Here is a 25,436-nt window from a genome sequence, read left to right on the forward strand (position 1 = left end):
GTTGCCAAGCAGCGCGAACCATTGCCGAGCAGTATAACCCAAGTATGTCTTGCCATAAGGGTGCAAGGAGCTCAAGTTTTGAATCAAAAATTTCTTCGTAGTGGACTAAGTGTGCCCAGTTAGAGTCCAACCATGAGAAAAGGAGATAGTCTTCCTCAGCTTCAAGAGGCGCGGGGTCTTCCAAAATAAAGCAAATACATTCACTGTGTGGTGAAGTGTTCCCACTTAGTCCCCGAGCCTGACAGTAGATGACGTAGTCATGTGGTGCTAGGGTCCAAAGTAGAAAAAAATAGAAGACTAGCCGAGCAGGCAGCCAGTCCCCGAGCGTAGCCTCGAGATGAGAAAAGCGCACATTCACTGCAAGGTGAAGTGTGCCCACTTAGTCCCCGAGCCTGACAGTAGGTGACGTGGTCATGTGGTGCCAGGGTCAGAAATATAAATCTAAAAGCTTGATGACATCATCTGACATGTGCGTATCAACACCCTAGACGTGCCACCCAAAATCAGCACCCAGATCCGAACAACATGGAGCAGCTTGATAGCACACCGATGAGACATAGCAAGATCTGACCACCAAGGGAGTCCTCAGCGTAGCTGGCGATGTCCGAACACCGAGGAGTCCCTGGCGTAGCTGGCGATGTCCAAACACCAAGGAGTCCATAGCGTAGCTGGTGATGAAGCATGAGCAACGAATGGTCTGGTCAACTGGTCGGTGGTGAAGTGAGTATTGAGTAGAAGCGACCAGCGAACAGTCCGATCAACTGGTCGGTGACAAAGTCCATGAACCAAGCGGTTTGACTAGTTGATCGATGGAGAAGTCCGAGCACCAGGTGGTTCGATCACCTAGACGATGACCCTGCAATACAAATATGTAGAACGGGTAGTAGATGATGTAAAAATATATGAACTCTGGAGAATAATCACCTAGACGAAATAATCCCAAGGGCAGGGTTATAGGTTGGTTAGATCTGAGAGATAACCGGAAAGTAATAACATATTACAGGAATCTTGGGATCATACGTATCCTAACCGATCTCATAGTACCTTCAGGATATCTTCTCGGTGTCTTGCGAGAGGCGCCGAGCAGAGTCGTGCCCCGTAAGGCTTCGTCTTGTGGGCTAGGCTTCCCTTGGGGGTGCAACCCATGTGGTCTGCCATGGGTATCCAGGGTCGTACCTCCCTCAAGCATATATGAGGAAGTTTTCCTATTCTAAATATCATATATGGCTCTGGTAGGAATTCAAGCTTTATCATACAGGATCTCATCATGTAGCATTTTTATGTTTTTCAAAAGATAAATCTTCAGAACTCTAGTATCACTTGGAACAAGATAAATAGCAGCTCAGACATTCTTATATCATATCCATCAATTACCTAGACTTAGATCAAGCATATGCTATCCATGAGTTGCAAGTTCAAAGAAAATTCTTATATCAAGACAGTCATATCCAAAACTTGGGAGAATTCAACTGAAAACTAGGTACTTGAAAGGAATTACAACAGAGCAACTATTCATCATTTTCATTGCAAGAGATTATCTCAGAGTCTAATTATTTATTCAGCTCTTAAGAATCAAACTAAACACACCTTTTTATTTGTTTTTAGGTTTTAAGATCACACCTTACTAATATATATATATATATATATATATATATATATATATATACCTGGCTAGGACAAATTTTTATTTTGTTTTAGTTTGTTATGAATCTTTTTATTTCTTTAGCTAATATAAAGCAAACTCAAAAACAGTAAAACTAAAGGAAAGAAATACTTAGCTAGATACACAGGGGATGCTCCTCCCCCAAGATAGATGTTGTTGTGGTCGATTGTTGAATGTTGAGTGATCCTTCTCGGAGCGGGTTTATCGGTGTATGTCCTTCTCATTCATCTAGAAGTTGGGTTCCCCATATGTAGCGAGTACAACAACGGCTAAGGAAGATGTACTATGGGTGAATGAAGATAGCTAGGTAAACTTGCTCTTGATCTTATGTGTCATCCTGCAAAATACTCCAACAAGAACACCGAAACTCATGGCATAGATTAGGATAAGGGGTTAGGGGTCAGCCATTCAAAGATTTGTTGTCCTTGTGGGTTTAGATAGATTTTCTTTTGGCAGAATTTTAGCAAGATGTCCATTTAATATTATTATTTTTTACAATGCAAAAGAAAAAATATGCATGCTCAGTATTTATTAGTTTAAACCCCTATACCTTTGTTGGTGATCTCAATTGTGCCCTTATACATGTTTTATTGACGGTTTATAATGGTTGTTAACTACCGTCAACACGCGCCAACCTCGACGTTGCCTACTCCTGTGAGAAGGAAAGCTTCACGCTCGCCATGGCTGCTCACATCTCCATCTGCATGCAGGACTACCTCACATGTTCACAGTAGTTTTCCCGGCAGGACCTAGAGATCCCAACCATGGAGGCCGCTCAAGCGTTAACCAAGTCCAAGGAGGTGAAGGAAGTGGTCCTTGTCCCTGGCGACCAATCTAAGACTGCTCGGATCGGGGCCAGCCTTGATGCCAAATAGGAAGACGTGCTCATCAGCATCCTAAGGGAGCATGTTTACATGTTCACATGGAAACTAGTGGACATGCTCGGCGTGCCTCGAGAGCTGATCGAGCACTCCTTAAATGTCTCGACGACCGCCAAGCCAATCAAGCAGAAGCTTCGATGATTCACGTAGGACAAAAAGGAGGCTATTAGGGTAGAAATAACCTGGCTCTTAGCTGTCAGTTTTATCAAAGAGGTGTATCATTCGGAGTGGTTAGCCAACCCGATTCTTGTAAGAAAAAAAGAACAAAGAATGGAGTTTGTGCGTTGATTACACCGATCTCAACAAACACTGTCCTAAAGACCCCTTCGGCTTACCTCGCATTGACGAGGTCATAGATTCTATAGCCGGTTGTGAGCTCCTATGCTTTTTAGATTGCTACTCTAGTTATCACTAGATCACATTGAAGGAAGAAGACCAGATCAAGACATGGTTCATTACATCATTCGGCGCCTACTGCTACATGACCATGTCCTTCAGGCTCAAGAATACGGGTGCGACTTATCAAAGATCCATCCAGCGCTACCTCAAGGACCAGATTAGGAAGAACATTGAGGCCTATGTTGATGACATGGTGGTTAAGTCTAAGACTGCTGACACTGATCGCCAACCTCATCAAAGTTTTCAAAGCCCTAAAGTGTACCGATGGAAGCTGAATCCCACTAAATGCATTTTTGGTGTTCCATCCGGTATCCTGCTAGGCAACATCAACAGTCACCATGGCATCAAAGCCAACCTAGAGAAGATAGCAGCGGTGACTAACATGAAGCCACCGACCTGTGCCAAGGACATCCAGAAGCTAATAGGGTGTATGGCGGCTTTAAGTCATTTCATATCCTGTCTAGGCGAAAAGGGAATCCCGTTCTTCAAGCTACTTAAGGCTCAAGAGAAATTTGTCTAGTCGAAGGATGCTGACAAGGCATTTCCCAAGCTCAAGTGGTTCCTCACCACACCTCCAATCATGACCGCCCCCAAAAGGATGAAACCCTGCTAATCTACATCGTAGTGACCAATTGGGTAGTCAGCACCGCCATCATTGTTGATTGAGAAGAGGCCGGACACGCATACAAAGTCTAGCGCCCGGTCTACTTCATCAGAGAGGTCCTAAACAAGTCTAAGACTCACTACCCCCATGTCCAGAAGCTGATGTACACAATCCTGATCCCATCCCGGAAGCTCCATCACTACTTCGATGCCTACCACATAGCGATAGTTACTAAGTACCCACTTAGTGACATCCTCCGCAACAAGGAAGCCAGTGGCAGCATCATTAAATGGGTAGTCAAGCTCGGCACCTATACCATCGACTTCAGGCCTCACCACACAATCAAGTCGTTGGCTCTCATAGACTTCATCGCCGAGTGGACGGATATGCAGACTCCTGTCCTGGTCGACCACCATGAGCACTAGACCATGTACTTCGATGGTCTCTCAACCTCGACAGTGTTGGGGCAGGCGTATTTTTTATATCACCATCGGGGGATAAGCTTTGCTACGTTCTACGCCAATACTTCTGAGCATCCAATAATACTGCTGAATATGAGGCAGCACTTCATGGTCTCCGTATAGCAATCGAGCTCGGCGTTAAATGCCTCTAGGTGTACGATGACTCTGCCCTTGTGATCAATCAGCTCAATAAGGATTGGAATTGCACCAATGAGAAGATGGACACCTACTGCACCGTGATAAGAAAGTTAGAAGACAAGTTCTATGGTATCAAGTACCACCATGTGGTCCGAGCTAACAACCATGCAGCCGATGAGTTGTCAAAGTTAGGGTCGACCCGAGCCGAAGTTCCTACCAGCGTGTTCATCTAGGACCTTGTGACACCATCCATCAAGCAGGGGCAAGAAGGTGTTGAAGAAAAGCCACCGGCCAACCTATTAGTCGCAGCGGTCCCTAGCCCGAGCAGTGATTGGAGGGAACCTTTCATAAAATACCTCACCACTGCAGATGTCTTGACTAACAACACGGAGAGATAACACCTCACCCACCGTAGCAAGCATTATGTCCTAGTAGAAGGAAAGTTGTATTGCAAGAACACCAAATGAGAGCTAATCTAGAAGTGTGTCCCCATGGAAGAGGGCGAGAAGATACTCAAGGAGATCCATGTCGGCACATGTGGCATCACACAGCCTCTAGAACACTGGTCGGCAAGGCCTTCTGAGCTAGTTTCTATTGGCCCTCAACGGTTGCCGACGCCGAGACATTCGTTCGTCGGTGTGAGAATTGTTAGTTTTTTGCTAAGCAAATCCATGTCCTAGCCTAGGCCATGCAAATGATTCCTGCATCTTGGCCCTTCGCATGCTGGGGACTGGATATGATCAGGCCCTTCAAGCCCACACCGAGAGGTTTCCGCTTGGTGTACATCTGCATCGACAAATTCTCCAAGTGGATTGAATACAAACCCCTGGTCCAAGCTATAGCGAAGAAGGCAGCCAAGCTACATGATGACATCATTCATCAATTTGGCCTGCCGAACAGCATCATCACTGACTTGGGGTCCACATTCACCGGTGCTGATTTTTGGGACTTCTGCAACAAAAGATGCATCTCAGTTAAGTATGTCTCGGTCGCGCACCCCAGGTCTAATGGCCAAGTCGAGAGCGCCAACGGCATGATTCTCGATGCATTGAAGAAAAGGCTCTACAAGAACGAGTAAAAGCACCCCATCAAGTGGCTCAAGGAATTGCCAGCTGTGGTCTGGGGACTACGGAACTAGCCCAGTCGCAACACTCGCATCTCCCCATACTTCATGGTTTTTTTTGCCGAGGCCATTTTACCAGTCGACGTCGCTTTTTGAGAACCCAGAGTGGAGAACTACAACAAAGAAAACTCTGACCAAGCCTGGCTCGTTGAGTTGGATAGCCTAGAGGATGAGCGCCTAGTTTCATGTGTTTGGACAGCAACATACCTTGACAGCGTGCAAAGATACTACAACCGCAACGTCAATGATTGGTTCTTCATGGTCGGAGACCTAGTGCTCCGCAAGAAGCATAAGACCGATGGGATGGACAAGCCATCTTCACCCTGGGAGGGCCCCTTCATTGTCAAGGTGGTCACCCGACCAAGTTACTATAGGCTATGCGACATGGATGAAAGAGATGTCCCAAATTCTTGGCACATCGATCTTCTTAGGCGCTTCTACCCTTGAAGGGTCTCCTTTCAAAGATATGTATTGTTCATATTCGAGTATTCAATAAAAATTTTATTCTAATGTTTCTCCATACAATTATCTCCATGCTTTTTTCTAAGCGATTATGTTCATGCGTCCAACGTCTCAAAGATGACATGCCAACTATGCCTAAGGCAAATGCCTGAATAGACACGTTGATGCTCGGACGCCTCTAGAGACAACCATGTCTCTAACTTCTCCCTGCATGTGCATGAGCATCCGCCCTTTGTGTCATGGGTGGTCGGCAGTGGTTTCCTAGCGATGCTATATTCTTCCCACACACACATGGCCCCTATGCCCTACGTTATGGTCAACTAGCTAGCTAGGGTTGGGGACTCAGCTATACACTTCTGATCGGATGGTTTATATCAAATATAAACACAAATATACCATAACAACAAGTGCTCACCAAAAGTTGCTAAGCACTTTTGTACAATGATTCAACTTGAGTTTTTTCTACTCTATGGAGCACTACTCCCCCCTTCACCGAACAGATCGATATCTTCGGCCAACCTCTTCGCCCGCTCTTCCACATCGTCTTCTAGCTTGGTGATCTTCTCTACGTCGGTGACCTAGGCATACCCAGTCACCACCCGTCGGAGATCCACTGAAGGGTATTGTGACCATAGCTACGCGAGTGCGTGGACGATGGCTCCATGGGTGGTGCTGCGTGCGAACTCCTTAAAGTCTGCCCATGCTATCTAGCAATGATCCATGACTGACCGATACGGCTCATCTCCTAGCAGCCGCCTCCCTCGAGTTGCTCAAGACCAACGCAGTCTAGCACGGGCTAGATTCCCATGGTCATTACCTCCAGCTTTTCATCATAGGCATTCACTTGTTCCACGAGCACCTATAACTGCGCCTGGGCTTGGTGCCGATACCCTACAAACAAGACAACCATGTGCTAAGCATGCGCTTAACGCCACACAAGCCAAAATAGTGTGAAAAACACTCACATCGAAGATCTTCAGTGTTTTTCTTGACCTTCTCCTCTGCTTTCTCCTTTGCCTCCTAAATTTGGCCGAAGGCCTCCTGGGAAAGGCTGAGCTCCATCTCTAGTGCTGTGTATAACAGTAAGATGTCTCACAATGCTAAATAACACCAAAGCGAAATTCTGAGACCTACCTTTCTGTCAATCAGTGCTATGGCTGAGTTGCTCGGCCATTGACTAGCTCTCCACCTCCATTTGCTGGCGCTCCTTCTCCAACGCCAGAACCTTCACCTCTAGGTCTTCCCTGCGGTGGCGCTCTTGGAGTAGGCGTGCCTGGAGGTCCTTCACCATCGCTTGTAGACTCTTGTTCTCCTCAAGTACTAGAGCCATCTCCTCTAGCTACCGCCTATGCTGCTCGAACACCTTCATCACATTCTATAGCAGGCAAACGGATTAATAGACTATGCTATTTAAGGGACAAAGAAGATCTCTTCAGGCTTACCTCAATATGGCCCATCATCGGTATTAGATCAACCCTCAACTTATTTGTCTCTATGCTCACCTCCACCTCCTCCAGCATCTCAAACTCTTCACCATGCTAAATGACTGTGCGGAGGAGTTGGGGTGGTGGGGTGGGCTCTCACACTATCTCTTCAATCTCCATGGCACCCATCGGCAAAGGTGCCCTCCTTGGCCGCTATAGATGATGCTTGTTCATCAACCATGGGTGGACCGTGTGCTACCCCCGTAGCCTCCATACCTGCTCTGACAAGGCCGCTCGATGTCACCATAGCATCCCATGCCTCCTCTACACTAGGAATGCCATCGTCATGCAATCCATCACCAGGTGAGGTCAGTTTAGTTGTTGAGGGCTTCTCCATAGTAGGGGCGGTCGGTTCTGCAACCGTCGGTTGCTCCACGGTGGGGGTGACCGGATCTGCCCTTGCATGTGCTTGCTCAGCATGGGGAGCTACCGGCTCCTCTATGTGCCTTCTATCAACAGCAACCAATGGTTGTAGGACCTTTGTCAACTCCGCACTACAACAAAAAAAATTGTCAAGAAGCATACCACCATGCCAAAGGAATTTAGAATTCGAGAAATAAATAAAGGACCTACAACTAGGACTCCCGCTGCACAGCTTAGAACCTGCATCCCCGCTTGGAAACGGTGTGCCTAGTAGCCGAACTACCTAGTGCCTCTACCCCTACCACCAGAGTCACTCATGTGGTCTCGGGGACCACGGTGGTTGCCTGCGTTGCTACCACAGGAGTCGTCTGCATGGTCTTGGGGACTGCAGTAGCCATCCGGTCTGTCATTGACGACGCCAACCGAGCTGCTGCTACTGGTGCCGCCCACGTGCTGTCAGGCGTTGTTGCTGTAGCCCCCTGCATCTACCTTGTTCATTGTCGTCCGATGAGCTCAACATCACCACCTACCGTCTTTGAGGCTGGGCGGATGCACCAATGGTTACCGGCATCTCTTCACGGTGAGATGATGCAGCTATTTTTCTTCTTTTCGGGGATAGCTCCTCACTAGCCAGCTACTTCCCATGGGGCTTCTCGTGGACATACGGTGTCCGCTCATCTTCATCTTTGCCATCAAGGTCGGTCGAGCTATCCCCACCAACCTCTGGGCTGGATCGATGTTGATGGTAGTTAACAACCATTAGAAACCATCAATTAAACATGTATAAGGGCATAAATGTAATCACAAATGAAGGTTTAAGGGTTTAAACTAATCAATTCCATGAGCTTTGGTGATTTCATGACTGTAGGAGGATTTATCCACAAAACAGCTCTTAGGACCACTGTTATACAGTTCAAACAAGCAAACCGACATCAACAAGTGATTCTACCCGTGACACCTATGAAAGTCGACTCAAGACAGAGCCCAAGCCTTGCTACTAGAAGGAGGAATAGACCTAGCACCATAGTGGGCCAGCCGGCCCACTAGGGAGGCTATCCGGCCCATGGGGCGGCCCATCGCCCTCCGCCGCCGCGTACTCCTTCCTACGATCTACACTGTTGATTCTAAGGTGGTTTTAGGTAGGTTCATCCAACGGTGGTTGGGAGAGTTGACGCGGATCGATGATGTGGCAATTCCATGCCCCCTACTCCTCCAAAGTCCTTGCCCATTACTCCACCTCAATTCCTTGGCCGCTACTCTACCTTTGGCCTATATATAGCAGCCTCTACCCCCCTCCCTCACCATATCTAAAAACCCTAATTCATATCCTCCTCATCAAGATTAGAGCCAGCTCTCAAGATGTAGAAGTAGAATAGCTCTAGTTGAGAGTTAGGCTGAGTTGAGCCATGCTCGGGTTCTAGGAAAATCTTTGAAGGTCGAGTATATCTTTGTATCTTACTTTTGCAAGACTTATGCTTTAATATAGTCATCTTCTCTATTCACTTTTATGCCTTTCATTTGTATGGTTAGTATAGTTATTATACCTTAGCATGGGATCTCTACTCGCATCGAGTGCTCTAGTTATTATATGTGATTAGAGTAGTGATTAGTAGTGTAGACGTGGTGTCTAGACTATGAGTTATCTAAGATTGCACCCAACCTCGCAGATAGTTGTGGTAGCCCTAGGTGGTGACAGCCCTGATGGCCGATGTAGTCCACCATGTTTGGGTTGGTGTTTGTAGGACCATAGTCGGAGCTTCTTAGTCCCTTTCTCATCCCTTTCTGTGGCTAGTGTTTCCATGTCCCAAAGTGCTTTTGTGTGTGATTGCTATATCTACCCATGCTTTAGTTATACCCTCTAGTCTAAACTAGAATAGAACCGAAGTAATAGAGAAGTATTTAGGAACCTTGAACTCCACCGTTGTCCTCTCAATTTAGCTAGACTGCTCATTTATATACCATGGAATTCTCTTATGTGTGTTATTATTCATAACTCTTATCATAAACAACACTTACCCCCACTTTAGTTTAGTTGGTATACTAGTTAGTAGATACATGATGGTGAACTATCAACTTCTTTAACCATTGTTTCCCAATGGATAAATACGATATCTTGGAATACTCCTGGGTGAAAGCTACAACGGTATCCATGCGCTTGTAGATTTATCTGTGTGCGTTTAAAAATACCAACAAGCTTTATGCGCCATTGCTGGGGAAATAATTGGCGTAAAGATTTTGATACTAGCTTGATATCTACTAGTTTAGTTATAACTAGCTTTTGTGGGATTACCCCTATTCTGTTGAATTGTGGAAAAGATAGGACAACAGACGCCATTGCAACCTTTCGGCGAGTTTCAACAAAGTAAGAAGAAACATTGAAGAACCCAGGGTGCTTGAACATTCAAGATCCATCAACATTGGAACCCTGCTATCTCACAGGTTTGTATAAACATATATATATTATTCTAACCATGTGTAGATTGGAGAAAAAGGTCGATGTCACAAGAATTCAAATCACATCTCAAGTGAGGAATACAGACGTTGCACTACCCACAAACTCCGTCATGTGAGTCATGGTAAGTATGATTAAGAAAGGTGAGATAGTCTTGATCATGGACTTTAAACTTACTGAGTAGTTATCTCTAAATTTTTGCATTCCACGGCACATTTACTTTGAATAATCCATGCATCCACTCCATTTAGTTTAAATTCTCTCATATCAAATCCACAACATATTTAGTTCCTTCCATACATTCATGCCACTTGCATCTTTTATTAAAACAATATCTCACCATGATCATGGTCTTTCATCTCTATTTGAATAACATCTTTTAAAGTAAGCGTGGTGCTTAGTTTAAATCAAGAGGTGTGCGACCTTATTTCCAAAGGCTTTTTAAATTAAGCGTGGTGCTTAGGTTAAAATGCCTTCCTTAATCAAATTAGACATGGAGTTTAGTTTGGTTATTGAACTAAAACTTGCTATAGTAGATACTGGTTATTTTGTTGGACTAACACCTATAGAAAACTCTCAAAATAAAATTGGGGAAGTCCTAAGATAAATTCACACCAGAGATGAAGCAAGGTATATGAATTCCAAAAACTTTGCACAAAGAAGACCAGCTCATTCTTCACGGAAGGAAGAACTGCGAGTATCAAGATTTATTCACTTATGTTTGTTGCAAGTTATCTTAAGCCTTGAACCAAGCTAGAATGCAGCCAACAAATAAAGTTGGTTAATAAATAAAATATATGCTAAAGCAATCATAAAACTATCCTTTCATTAGCATAGAGGAAAATTACAAAAGTTATGGATAGCAACCCATAATGCAAATTTGTTTTATTCCCTCGAGTATGTGTCCACTAATGTTTTGTAGAAAAAATGAGTATAAGCTGTGCCTATTCATGGTATGAACTTGCAAATCCAGAAATCACCACTATAGCTATAGAAGTGGACGAACAAATCGATAGGATATGAGCAACATCAAAGACAACCTAGCATTGAGCCTTTCCAAGACTCAAGCTAGGATGCTAATGAGAAGCAGGATGAAACCCACCTTGTATTAGAAAGAATATGCCTGCTTTCATCATCTTCGAAGGGACTAGCTCGCGCATTGGCAACAAGGACCAAGACAACGAGATGCCACTACATCATGGCGTGCATCATTGTGTCAACAAGCATCGATAATCAATGAGGTCTGTTGACGGTGTCTCATAAGGCCGCAAATAACCATGGACTCGAGATGACATCCCTTAGTCATTGGAGATGAAGCTTTCATGCAGTACCAATGAGGTTCCTTCGTTGACCATCAAGACAGCTGGCGTATCGCCAACAAACAAAGAAGAACAACTCTCCACCATGCCATTAGACAATCAAGGAGGAACTTGAGTTTGCATCTCTAATGAACCCCAACTCGTCAACTAAGAATCAACAAAAATCAAGAAGGGTTGATGAAAGAAGAGCATGCAACTATCTGCATCCTCATCTCCAGGATCAGATGGTGCAAAGAAAAGCTAAAAGCAAGGGAGAGGTCCTGCTCAGTGGACCTAAAACCATGAGTTCTCGCCGACAGTGTCGAGTGACGTAAAGGTCCAAGTGAGGGGGAGGAAGGCTGACTTTTCTACGGTAGATACAACCCTACTCTTCTTCCTCCTAGGCTCACGTCGCTCTGACATGCTGGTTTGCATTCCCTCTACTCAATATTGCTTTGTTTCTACAAGTTTGAATATGTTTACAAATTTCATATATGAAAATTAGATATAAATTAAAATCAATCCTTACGAGAAGAAGTTTTTGCAATAATTGAGGCACATTATTTAAAACATGGGATGAAGATTCTATGCTAATTAAAATGTTAAAACCAATTATGCTGTAGCATAGAAGATGACATTTAGCTCTATGACAACACTATCCTTGTTTCAAATTATTTGTACATCCTTTCGGGTATGTGTTGTCCACAAATCTTTTGCAAGAATGAAATAATGAATGGAGCAGAAGGTCCAAACAAAATGCTAAGATTCACAAAAGAAAGAAGAAAAAGATGGCATCATAAAAGAATGAGAAAGAAGGAGTGCGATATAGGAGACAAGATGTTCATGAATAGCTCAAGCAAGGAAAGCTTCGAAATAGGAAGAACGGATCACCACAGTCATCTACCTTCATCACATGGTGTTGTCACACTCTAATGATGAAGGTAACATCTTAAGGTAAGTGGTCATTATTTAGAAAGCTTCCCTTTGATCTTGGTATTCACATAGATGAAGAAACAAACATGTTTGAGTTACAACTTTGCTTGATCCAACCTGATTAACTCAACATGTCTTGTTCCTTAAGCTTGTTCATAGCACCACTTTCTTGATCTCATAGTCTTAATCAAATAAGCTAAAATTTTGCATACCTTATCTTTAGAAGATGATAGTCATAATCATGTAAGTTTAGATACATTATAGACAGTCCTTCCATAGGTTAAGCAACTCCACTCTTTCTGACAAATGTATTCAAATGCCACATTAATACTCACCCTTGTGATCTTATCACCCATGTTGTAAGAATGAATGCACATAACATCAACTGTAACATGATTCTATATGTCTAGGCTAGAGAAAATAATAATAATAATAATAATAATAATAATAATAATAATAATAATAATAATAATAATAATAATAAATAAAGTTTTGGTTCTATTGGTGTTTTCCCACCAACAGAGCTCATGCACTTGATCTCTACCTTGTCTTTATGAGCAGAACACACTTCGAGCAAAGTGTGGGGGAGTTGATCCCCCAAATTCTATAAGCAAAAGTTCTGAACCGACAATAATAATGCACACAAGATGTCGCCAGCTTCTACTATTAATGCCTGAACAAAGAAGGAGAACAAGTCAAGAAAGATGAACTTGTCAGACTAAAATCAAATTTAAAACCAAGATGGGTTTGACAAAAGAAGGTGGCATCACCATTGAAAGCACCACTACTGGAGGCGCCACCTCAAGAATCCTCATCTTCTAGAGCAAACTGAGGTACAATGCACTTCCACAGCTACCAAGGGCAATATCATGAAGCAACCTCAAGTGGCAATAGGAAGGACATATGTCTTTCTCTGGACGAGGGTATTATGACTCTCAGGAGGCCTTCCACTGCTTCGACAACAGACTCGCAACCATTGAAGAGACAAATGCTATCATACAAGGTATGTTACACAATCACACATAATGGCAGGTAAGCATGGGACAAGAGATGGCCAGCCCCTAGCAACAACAAAATCAAAATTGGAGGCTCTGTTTCAGCACCTCCACATTCAGCCACCTTGCTGAGCAACCACATCAACAACTAGCTTGGGGGAGGAGCATCCCCCGTGTATCCAGCTAAGTATCACTTTTCCCTTATTATTTTTACTATTCTTAGTTTGCTTTATATATCTAAAAGAAAGATGAATAACTAAAACAAAATAAAAAGTTATCTTTATAGAAATATATATAGTTATAATGCTGAAATAAAAATGAAAACAAAATAAAAAGAGTGTGTCTAGTTTTCTTTAATTTCTTTTAAGAACTAAATAAATAAAAAGGGTCTCTAAAGATAATCTCTTAAAATGGAAATAATGAATAGTTTCTCTGTTGTAATTACTTTCAAGTACCTAGTTTTCAGCCTTGAATTCTCCGGAGTTTTGGATAAGATTGTTTTGATATAAGGATTTACTCTAAACTTGAAACTCGTGGGTAGCATATGCTTGATCTAAGTCTAGGTAATTGACGGATATGATATGAGAAGGTCTGAGCTGTTGTTTATCTCGTTCCGAGCGACACTAAAGTTCTAGAGATTTATCTTTTAAAAACACAAAAATGCTACATGATGAGTTTCTGTATGACAAAGCTTGAATTTCCACTAGAGCCACACATGTTATTTAGGCTAGAAAAACTTCCATATATATGATGCTTACTTTTGCATTGAGTTTTATCAAGCTTTGTTGATCCTTATGAGAGATTTTTCATGCTCTTAAAATCAAGATCACATACACACCACCCACATATGCACTACTCCTACACTAGGGGTAGCAGCAGAAACATGTCTTCCATCTAGATCCACCCAAAAATGTTTTACTCCTATACTGGGAGTGAACACAAAAAATATGCTTGATAGGTTTTCCATCCACCAAATAAATGCTCCAAGTTCTTTTTGCTATCTCTCAAAAGTTTTGTTGCGAAAAAGAGACATGGGGCTATGCTGAAGTTATTCATAAAAAAAGGAAAAAAGTTGGAAAAAAATGGAAACAAAAATGTCCGAGATATTAAAAACAATAGGTACTCACATGCCCGCCTAAAAATAAAAGAAAGAGAGATGAATAAGATAGCCCCTGTTCTCTAGCAAATATTTTTAAGTTTCAAAGAGAGATATGTTTTCAAGGAGCAAAGTAGAATTATAGGTTAGCCACCATATATATCCACCACATATGTCCACACACATGCACATCTTGATTTGATTGTATGACTCTACTCTCTTTGGATCCATTGTTTGACTTTACAATATATGTATTGCAAGTATGCTCTAGCTTTCTCCCTACCTATGAACTCCACATAAGCCTTAGTGGTAGGAAGAGAAAAAGGCATAACATCTTTATTGCCTTGGTAAGTTTCCACGAATACCGCATATATTGAGAGACTTGAGAGTGCCATACAATGGAATCTCTTAGTTTTATTTTGAAGACTTATAAAAACTCCAAAACAACGGTTGAACATAGAACTTGAGACATAGTGCTTGACTTGATCGTTCTGTCTTTCAATTACTCAAGACCCAAGTGAAGGCTAAGAAGCCCCACGGTTGAAGGTAATATGGGTAAGTTTGAAAGTCATATCAGTTTATTCTAATCTGGAGGAGAATTCTTGTTTGAATGCATGTGTACTTTTGAGGCGTGAAAGCATAGTAGCAACTCCTGATCCATTGTTGAGTTTAGCTTTGCTTAGGGACTAGCAAAGGTTAAGCTTGGGGGAGTTGTTCACGGTAGTTAACAACCATTATAAACCATCAATTAAAGATGTATAAGGGCATAAATGTAATCACCAATGAAGGTTTAGGGGTTTAAACTAATGAACTCCATGAGCTTTGGTGATTTCATGACTGCAGGAGGATTTATCTAGAAAACAACTCTAGGGACCACTGTCATACACTTCAAACAAGCAAACCGACATCAACAAGTGATTCTACCCGTGACACCTACGAAAGTCGACTCAAGATGGAGCCCAAGCCTTGCCACCAGAAGGAGGAGCCCACCTGGCACCATAGTGGGCTAGCCAGCCAACTAGGGAGGCCGCTCGGCCCATGGGGGTGGCTCATCACCCTCCACCACCGCATACTTTTTCCTATGATCTACATTGTTCATTCTAAGGTGGTTTTAGGTTGGTTCATCCAACGATGGTCGGGAGAGTTGACATGGATCGATGATGTGGCAATTCCTTGCCCCTACTCCTCCTAAAGTCCTTGCCCATTACTCCACCTTGATTCATTGGCCGCTACTCTACCTCTGGCCTATATATAGCAGCCCCTACCCCCCTCCTTCACCATATCCGGAATCCCTAATTCATATCCTCCTCATTAGGATTAGAGCCAGCTCTCAAGATGTAGAAGTAGAATAGCTCTAGTTGAGAGTTAGGGAGAGTTGAGCCATGCTCGGATTCTAGAGAAATCTTCAGAGGTCGAGTATATCTTTGTATCTTACTTTTACAATACTTATGCTTTAACATAGTCATCTTCTCTATTCACTCTTATGCCTTTCATGTGTATGGTTAGTATAGTTATCATACCTTAGCATGGCATCTCCGCTCGCATCGAGTGCTCTAGTTATTATATGTGATTAGAGTAGTAATTAGTAGTGTAGACATAGTGTCTAGAGTATGAGTTACCTGAGATTGCACCCAACCTCGTGGATAATTGTGGTAGCCCCAGGTGGTGACATCCCTAATGGCCGATGTAGTCCACCGCGTTTGGGTTGGTGTTTGTAGGACCATAGTCAGAGCTTCCTAGTCCCTTTATCATCCCTTTCTATGGCTAGTGTTCCAATGTCCCAAAGTACTATTGTGTGTGATCGCTATATCTACCCATGCTTTAGTTATACCCTGTAGTCTAAGCTCGAATAGAACCAAAGTGATAGAGAAGTATTTAGGAACCTTGAACTCAATCGTTGTCCTCTCAATTTAGCTAGACTGCTCATTTGTTTACCATGGAATTCTCTTATGTGTGTTATTATTCATAACTCGTATCATATACAACACTTACCCCCACTTCAGTTCAGTTGGCATACTAGTTAGTAGATACATGATGGTGAACTATCAACTTCTTTAACCATTGTTTCCCTGTGGATAAATATGATACCATGGAATACTCCTGAGTGAAAGCTACAACAGTATCCATGCACTTGTGGATTTATCTATGTGTGTTTAAAAATACCAACAATCGACCCTAAGGACGGCTTGGCCAGGCATCCACACCCCTTGGCCAGTTAGCTGATGGCACCACCTAGAAGTATACCGACCGATCCTGCCCACGAATCTTCAGGAAAATGAATGAGTATATTACAATTGCAACAAGAGAAGGGATCAACTAAAACTAAAAAGAAGGCTCTTACCCGTGGTGGGAGGGTCCCTACAGTGAAGGCCCTCTACTGATCGTCGATCTTATGATGTCCCATGAGGTTAAACAACACCCCAATTCACCACATGACTTCATCCTGGTTAATCGGCCCGGGCACCTCATGGGTCCCATCAGTATCTCCCCTGAATTCATATCGGAGATGTGCTCTCTCCTTGCTGGGATGGCATCGCCAAAAAGTGAAGTTTGCCACCACTACGACCCCATCCACCCTTCTCCGATCGATCAGTGCCAATAGCTCCTTCACTTGCTCCATCCCATTGGCACTAGGTCTCTCCAACCACTTGGCGTTGCTCATAGGAATCTAATCAATGTCGCATGCCACATAGTGTTCCCCCTGTGGCATGTAGAACCATCGCTACGCCCAATACTTCACATTTGTGTTCAATAGGGTGGCGATGTATTGGCCAACCATCCCATCCCTTATACATGCCTACAATCCTAGATCTAGATCCCCCTGGGTTTTCAAATAGAAGAAGTGGCTGAAGAGATCGAAATACGGAAGAATGCCAAGATAAGCCTCAAAGAAATGGATGAAGACAGAGACATGAAGGATGGAATTCGGGCCTAGATTGCAAAGACTAATCTCATAATAGTCAATCAATCCATGGAGAAATGGATGGATTGGAACACCAAATCTACGATAGAAATAATCTTAAAAACAACTAATTCGTCACCGCAAGGAGTCAGAAAGCTTTGGATACCATCCCGCCATCACCCTATCGGGTAGCACGCCATCCTCCACCAATCGATTGAGCGCCGCCTCGTTGCTGATGGACCCCTCCCATTCCTCGGCGTGATTGAGCTCACGTGATGCTCTACTTGAGCTGTCGTGGTTTCTTTTGGACACCATCTAGCAGATATGTCACCTGGAGGAGGTTGTGCGCTTATGGTTGCTATAATGGTGGAGTAGTTGCCAAGCGAAGCGGTGTGGGCATGAGGAAGAAGATGAAATGGCGGAGATAAAGTGGGGAATGTGCATCGAGGTCATGACAATCTTATAACGGTTTGACCCCAAACCCTCTGCCTTCTAAGGTTTTTGGGAAACCGCTCCCACCGCGCCATATTCTCTTATGACGTCTCCGTATGTCGCTAGCCCGCTGAGTGGGCCTGGTGGGCCATCGCATCAAACCGTGTCAAGCGTAGGTTGATATTCAATGCTGAGTGTTGCTACGACACGATATTTTCTTTCTCTAACCCTACTACAAGATTTCTTCATAATCTTCTAGCAGGCTCGGGGACTACGTCTATACACATCATCTCACGATGACTGTATTTATTTCTACACTGATTTCCTGCAACATTGGTGACTGGGCCAGCACCTGAAGACCACTACTTTGGATCCTGGCATCACGTGACTACTTCACCTACTGCTAGGCTCAGGGACTAAGTAGGCACACTTCACCTCACGGTGAATATGCTCATTTTTTGACTTAATCTTCTACAAATTGCTAAGTTCTTCTGCGCTAACTAAGTCAAGGATGCCATAGGACCAACTTCGATGCCTGGAACCTATGTGAGCACACTTCACCAATGGTGGAGACTTTGAAAATGTTTACTTGACCTCCTTACATACTTCTAACAAACCCTAGCTTCGAGTGTGCTCAGCTCCAGCAATCGGATGAACAGCTTGGATGCATGCTCAGATAGCTCGGACGCATGCTTTTTTAGCTTGGACGCATGCTCAAATAGCTCGGATGCATGTTCAGTCAGCTTAGATGCATGCTCAAATAGCTCGAACGACATGTTTAGTAGCTCGGATGCATGCTCAATAGCTCGAACAAGCTTAAGACAGTGTTGCTCCACAGATGCAAGGCACTCGGGGACTAGCTATGGGGGTATAACCCCCGATACCAGCAGGGCTATACATGGGCCGAGCCGCTAGGGGAGGCCTAGCCCACAAGACTGCGCATGGGTCATGTCACTGGTGGACGTCCAGCCTATGAGATGATGTCGTGCAAGGCATGACATAGGTCGGTGTGCCTCGCAAGATTGCCTGAAGATCTTTGATGATCTAGGAAAAGATATGCTAGATCCCATAATATATGTAACTTCCTATCTTGTAAAACCAATCAGGATAGAAACAACCGATCTGTAACCCTAGCCCCCGAGCTATATAAGGTCGGTAGGGACCTCCCTATTGGTATTTCTTAACGTGTCACTTGTTTGAGTACTTAGTCTGTGAATTCTCTGCTCCAACTACAGGCAAGGTATAATCTATCCACCTTCCTATCGATAGCTCCATGTAGTAGTAAGCAGCATTGTGAATATCGACAAGAATTATAGTTTCTAGATCTTTGGGTTGCCCTAGAATCTTACCTTTGTCGGACGGAGGAACAGTAGTCGCCAGTTGAGCTATTTGTGATTCTATCATTTTATTAAAACTATGCTAGTTCTTTATGGCAGAAGCAAAGCTATCCATTCTATTATTTATATTCTCTAAAATTTTATCATTGGAAGCTACCTTTCTAGATAATCCCTCCATAAGTTTGGATTGGCCAACAATTAATTCTCTTAAGGGTGGTTGATCGAAATTATTAAAATTATTACCTTGATAGTTAGCTTAATAATTACCTTAGTAGTTTGGCCTTTGTTGCTGATTCCATCCTTGATTCTATTGAGGATGAGAGTAATTGTTGCTGTTGACAAAATTCACATCCTCATGGGTCTCAGGACAGTTATTCCCTGAATGCCCAGTGCTTCCACACACTTCAAGCTTCTTCATCAGCAAGTCCATCTTGGCAGACAGCATGTCTACTTCCTTGAGTTGATGTATACCTCCACCTCTTTTGTGGGTTTGAGCACGTTCTTCATTCCAACCTTGATTGGAGGCCATCTTCAACACAAGAGCTATTGCATCTGGTATGGTGAGTGACAGGACTGCACCTCCTGTAGCAGCATCCATATTCCCATGGGTACTATTGGTCAATACGTGGTAGAAAGTCTGCATGAGTAGCCAATTCTCCATCCCATGATGAGGGCATTCTGCAATATAATCTTGAAAGCGTTCCCATGCCCCAGGGATAGATTCATCATGTTGTTGCTGAAAGCTTGAGATTCTCCCACGCAGAGCATTGGTTTTGCCTATGGGAAAGAACTTTGCTAGAAAGGTGGTGGAGTAGTTATATGATGCGCACATGCCTATGCAACGCGTGTAGCAAGTTGTGTGGCCCGATCTTCTTGTAGGATCCACGAACTTGATAACTTGTCACTACATGACCTAGTGAAGAGGCAGTGCACCGCGAGGCTATCCACGCGACGAACTACCGAGACAATCACCATTCCACGTACCAACGAAACAGCCCACGCAATCACGCCCTATAGACGTGAAGGCACGAACTAGGTGAACCGCAGTTCGGTGTTCTATAACTCCCTCAGGAATTGAAAGAACAAGTGTTGCAAGCCTCTCAAGACTCACGCATAAACAAAACTCCACGAGTTTGTGTATTCTGAATTCAGCCAATCAAGATCCAACCTTTCATTGTCTAGTACAAGATATATATAGAGATAGGGACATTCAGCTTGGAGTAAATGGCAGCATGCGCATGCACCAGTGGATTTCATGGCTAGTTCGCGCGTCTTTCAGCTTCTGATAGCAGTTACTAAAATGAGCATAACTCTTTATGGGAAGTCCAAATAATGAGCCGTTTGATAGGCTGGAAAGTAGACTTGAAGATGCTTCCATCCACATATAGAACACCATCTAACTCCTTGTATTCTGTCCGCGGTGATGCTTGGAATTCGTACCATGTATCAGTCATCTAGCTTCTGGTTGCATTTCCATGCAAAGGTGATGAACCACCATTTTATTCTTGCACACCATAGGCTTCTTGGTTCAAATGTCCAGAGGCTTGAATCCATCTTCATCCCATGCTGGTTCATACACTCCATCATTCCTAAGGACATTGGAACAAGAACTCAAAAGCTTAGGCTCATTCAACATAAACTGATTATTAAACATAAGGTTAGCGTTCACCTGAGAATGAATTTCCTTCTCCAATTGTTTAGCTCTACTTCTTGTAATTGGACCAGCTATGTCAAGTGGAGTTTCATTTGAAGATGAGTAAATGCTAGGAATGTCCTCATTAGCCTCCCCCTCTTGAGAAGGAGTCGTCCTAAACTCAGGCTCACCAACAAATGGAATCAAGTCTTTGACATTGAATGTTGTACTCACATTGGAATATTCAGGTGGCAGCTCAATTTTGTAAGCATTATCATTTATCTTGTGTAAAACCTTGAACGGACCATCACCCCTAGGAGATAACTTACTCTTGCGTTGTTGGGGAAATCGATCCTTGTGTAGATGCAACCACACGAGGTCTCCGGGCTGGAATGTAACCTTCTTCTTACCTTTGTTCGCTTGCTTTGCATATTGTGCTGATTTCTTCTCGATATTCCTTCTTGTCTCATCATGTAGCTTCTTGAGAAAATCCGATCTCTTTGCTGCATCCAAGTTAACTTGTTCCTGTAATGGTAAAGGCAAAAGATCCATGGGAGTATGCGGTTTAAACCCATAAACAATTTCAAATGGACAAAAGTTTGTTGTGGCATGGACTGCTCTGTTATAAGCAAATTCAACATGTGGAAGGCAGTCTTCCCACTGCTTCAAATTCTTTTTCAACACAGCACGCAACATGGTGGACAAGGTACGGTTGACAACCTTAGTTTGCCCATCGGTTTGCGGATGACAAGTGGTGGAAAATAACAACTTTGTACCAAGTTTAGCCCATAATGTCTTCCAAAAATAGCTTAGAAATTTTGTATCCTGATCTAAAACAATAGTCCTTGGTACTCCATGTAAATGAACGATCTCCCTAAAAAACAAATCAACAACGTGTGAAGCATCGTCGTTCTTATGACATGGAATAAAATGTGCCATTTTAGAGAATCTGTCAACAACAACAAAGATAGAATCCCTCTCCCTCTGAGACCGAGGTAACCCCAAAATAAAATCCATGGATATATCTTCCCAAGGTACATTCGGAACTGGTAATGGAGTATAAAGACCATGGGGATTAAGGCGGGACTTAGCTTTCAAGCAGATTATGCAGCGTGCAACATGTCGTTGGACATCACATCGCATATGTGGCCAAAAGAAATGATCGGAGAGCATGTCCAATGTCTTTTTGATGCCAAAATGACTAGCTAAGCCACCAGCATGTGCTTCCTACAAAAGAACTTGACGAATCGAGCAGACTGGAATGCATAGTTTGTTAGTCCGAAATAAAAAACCATCATGCACATAATACTTGTCCTAGCCTTTTCCAGCAATGCAATGAGAGAAAGGTTCTTTAAAATCAGAATCAGCTACATAGAGTGTTTTAATGGATTCCAAACCAAGCACTTTTGTATCTAATTGTGTAACCAAACCACATCTCCGTGATAAGGCATCGGCAACAATGTTATCTTTTCCACGCTTATGTTTTACAACATAGGGAAATGTTTCAATGAACTCAATCCATTTAGTATGTCTACGGTTCAGTTTGCCTTGACTTTTTAGATATTTCAAAGCTTCATGATCAGAATGGATGACAAATTCTTTAGGTAACAAATAATGTTGCCAAACTTCCAAAACTCGAACTACGGCATAAAGGTCTTTATCATAGATAGAATAATTCAGATGTGGACCATTCAACTTTTCAGAAAAGTAGGCAACAGGTTTACCTTCTTGAAGTAGTACACCTCCTATGCCAACACCACTTGCATCACATTCGATCTCAAATGTCTTACCAAAATCAGGAAGTTGTAGCAATGGCGCTTCACAAAGCTTTGTTTTCAGCTCATTGAAGGCTTGGTCTTGTTCATCACCCCACTTGAATGGAACATCCTTCTTTGTCAAATTGTTGAGGGCTGCAGCGATGGTGCTAAAATCTTTAACAAAACGCCTATAAAAACCTACAAGACCATGAAAACTTTGAACTTGACTCACATTTGTAGGTGTAGGCCAATCCTTTATTGCTTTAATCTTTTCTTCATCAACTTGAATTCCATCTGCAGAAACAACAAATCCAAGAAAAACAACACAGCCTGTGCAAAATGTGCATTTAGCAATGTTTCCATACAATTTGTCAGCTCACAAAACAGCAAGAACTTGACGGATATGATCAAGGTGTTCATCAAATGATCTGCTATAGATCAGGATATCATCAAAATAAACAACAACAAATTTGCCAATGAAAGCTCTTAACACATGATTCATCAAACGCATGAAAGTTGAAGGAGCATTTGTCAAACTAAAGGGCATCACAAGCCATTCATAGAGACCAAATTTAGTTTTAAATGTTGTTTTCCATTCATCACCTATTTTCATTCGAATTTGATGATAACCACTACGTAAATCAATCTTGGTGAAAATAGTTGAACCACTTAGCTCATCTAACATGTTATCAAGCCTTAGAATAGGGTGATGATATCGAACAGTTATAGCATTGATAGCACGACAATCAACACACATACGCCAAGAACCATCTTTCTTTGGAACTAACAAAACAGGAACAACACATGGTGATAAGGATTCACGAACATACCCTTTGTCCAAAAGCTCTTTTACCTGTTGCTGAATTTCCTTTGTTTCTTTGAGGTTTGTGCGGTATGCTGGACGGTTGGGAAGAGAAGTACCAGGGACCAAGTCAATTTGATGCTCAATGCCGTGAAGTGGGGGAAGTCCAGCTAGTAGCTCATCAGGAAAAACATCCTCAAAGTCCTGTAACAAATCAAGAACAACACTAGGCAGCGAACAAGGTAAGTCGTTAGTGGAAAGTAAAACCTCCTTGTACAATAGTACAAAGAATGGGGTTGTAGTGTTTGTCACATCTCTCAAATCACTCCTGCTCACAAATAAGCACTCAGTTTGGTGTGGCTGTTTTAAAGTGGTGAGGCTTTATGTGGCTGGATGCTTTAGAACTATCTTCCTTACTAGTGTTGTGGGTCTCACTCGGTTTTCTTTTTTCAAATTCCTCTCTTTTCATGCGAGCCACATCTGAAACATGTATCTCCTCTAGAGATAATGGAACAAGAACCACCTTCTTATCATTGGCAATGAAAGTGTATTTATTAGACCATCCAAAATGCACCGAATCCACATCTAATTGCCAGGGCCGACCAAGCAGCAAATGGCATGCTTGCATGGGGACAATATCACAATCAACCTCTCCATGATAATCACCAATGGAAAATGACAAACGAATCATGGCTGAAACCTTCTGTCCCGGAATTATTCAACCATTGCATATGGTATAGATGTGGATGGCGATGTGGCTGCAAACCAAGCTTCTCAACAAGCAAAGCACTAACAATATTATTGCAGCTCCCACCATCTATGATGAAACGGCACACTTGGCCTTTCACTTTGCATCGGGACTGAAACAAATTACGGCGTTGTCCTTGTTCAGCAACAACAAACTGAGTGGAAAGAACTCTCCTAACCACCAAAGAAGGAGATGGTGTATTCATTGTAGAAGGCTCCATATCAGGAAAATTAGCAAGCAACTCATCAAAATCAGCACTAGTAATCTCGTCAGAAGATGGAGAAATAATATCTTGTAGCATGTTATTGTGAGCAAAAGTTGGAATAGGTTGAATGGCTAAACAATTCAGACCTAGCTCAAATGTACCATCCTCCGCTGAATACTCACAAGTATCAAGATTTAGATCTGCAAATACATTGTTAAACTCTTCATCCTCTTCACTTTGAGAATCATAAGAACCATCAGCAAGTGCAATAATGGTACGCCGATTGGGACATTCAGCTTGCTTATGTCCATGACCACCACACTTAAAACACTCAATCTTGCTTGTCTTCCGTTGGGCTGCTGTAACAGAGGAGCTGGATTGATTGGAATTTATAGCTTTGCCTCTTTAATCAAAATGTTTGGTAGACGTTGAAATTGAACGAGAAGTTGCACGAGATGAAGGTGTGTGCACCTCTGACCCGTGCTACTGTGAATGGCGCCATGGAGTAGAACTATGAGGAGCTGAAAATGAAGCACGGTTCTTATAAGATTCAGCAAGCTGCCGTTCTGCCCTTTTTGCAAAATGTAGCAATTCATCCATAGTGTTGTAATTAGTCATGTCCACCTTGTCTGCGATAGGTTTATTAAGACCAACCAGAAATTGAGCCATCGTTGATTCCTCATCTTCAGTGATACCGGTACGAAGTAGACACATTTCCATTTCCTGAAAATATTCATCCACACTACGATGACCTTGGACAAGACGTTTCAGCCTCAAATGTAGCTCACGAGAATAATGGGCAGGAACAAATCTCCGCCTCATTTCTCATTTCATGTCATCCCAAGTAATACGATCATGTCCAACACGGCAGAAATCAGCACACACTTGATTCCACCAAGTGATTGCATAACCTGTGAACTCAATTGCAGCAAGCTTTGCTTTCTTGATAGGAGGGTAAGTATAGAAATCAAAGATCTGATCAACCTTGGTCTCCCACTCAAAATAATCATCAGCACTTTCCTTTCCGTTAAATTTTGGAATAGACACTTTCACTTTGCTTAAACCATCATCATCACGACGACGATGGCGGTCACGATAACCATGATGGACACCATGCCGATGATCATCCATGTCGGACAACATATCATCATCACCAGCATAATCTCTACCTCCAACTAGAATGCGCCGAGCACGACCAAAACCATGGCCAAACCCACCACGTCCATGTCCATGACCAGCGGCACGACATGGTGCCTCGTTATCCTCAT

General features: G+C 43.0%; 2 protein-coding genes and 1 non-coding gene across 3 annotated transcripts; 2 read left to right on the forward strand and 1 right to left on the reverse strand.

Annotated features, from left to right (window-relative positions):
• The first annotated feature begins 4,834 nt into the window (after positions 1–4,834).
• On the forward strand, positions 4,835–5,224 carry LOC136488933 (uncharacterized). Its single transcript, XM_066485704.1, has one exon. It carries the CDS (start codon positions 4,835–4,837, stop codon positions 5,222–5,224), a length of 390 nt encoding a protein of 129 aa, XP_066341801.1.
• Positions 5,225–19,682: 14,458 nt separating this feature from the next.
• Positions 19,683–19,791, forward strand: LOC136490315 (small nucleolar RNA R71). The gene has a single exon (XR_010767604.1). It is a non-coding gene; the product is annotated as a small nucleolar RNA R71 (small nucleolar RNA).
• A 760-nt stretch (positions 19,792–20,551) lies between these two features.
• On the reverse strand, positions 20,552–21,208 carry LOC136489915 (uncharacterized). Its single transcript, XM_066486429.1, has one exon. The coding sequence runs from the start codon at positions 21,206–21,208 to the stop codon at positions 20,552–20,554; it is 657 nt and encodes a 218-aa protein (XP_066342526.1).
• Between the last annotated feature and the right edge of the window lie 4,228 nt (positions 21,209–25,436).

This window comes from Miscanthus floridulus, chromosome 10 (genome assembly GCF_019320115.1).
Source record: "Miscanthus floridulus cultivar M001 chromosome 10, ASM1932011v1, whole genome shotgun sequence".
Classification (NCBI taxonomy): domain Eukaryota; kingdom Viridiplantae; phylum Streptophyta; class Magnoliopsida; order Poales; family Poaceae; genus Miscanthus; species Miscanthus floridulus.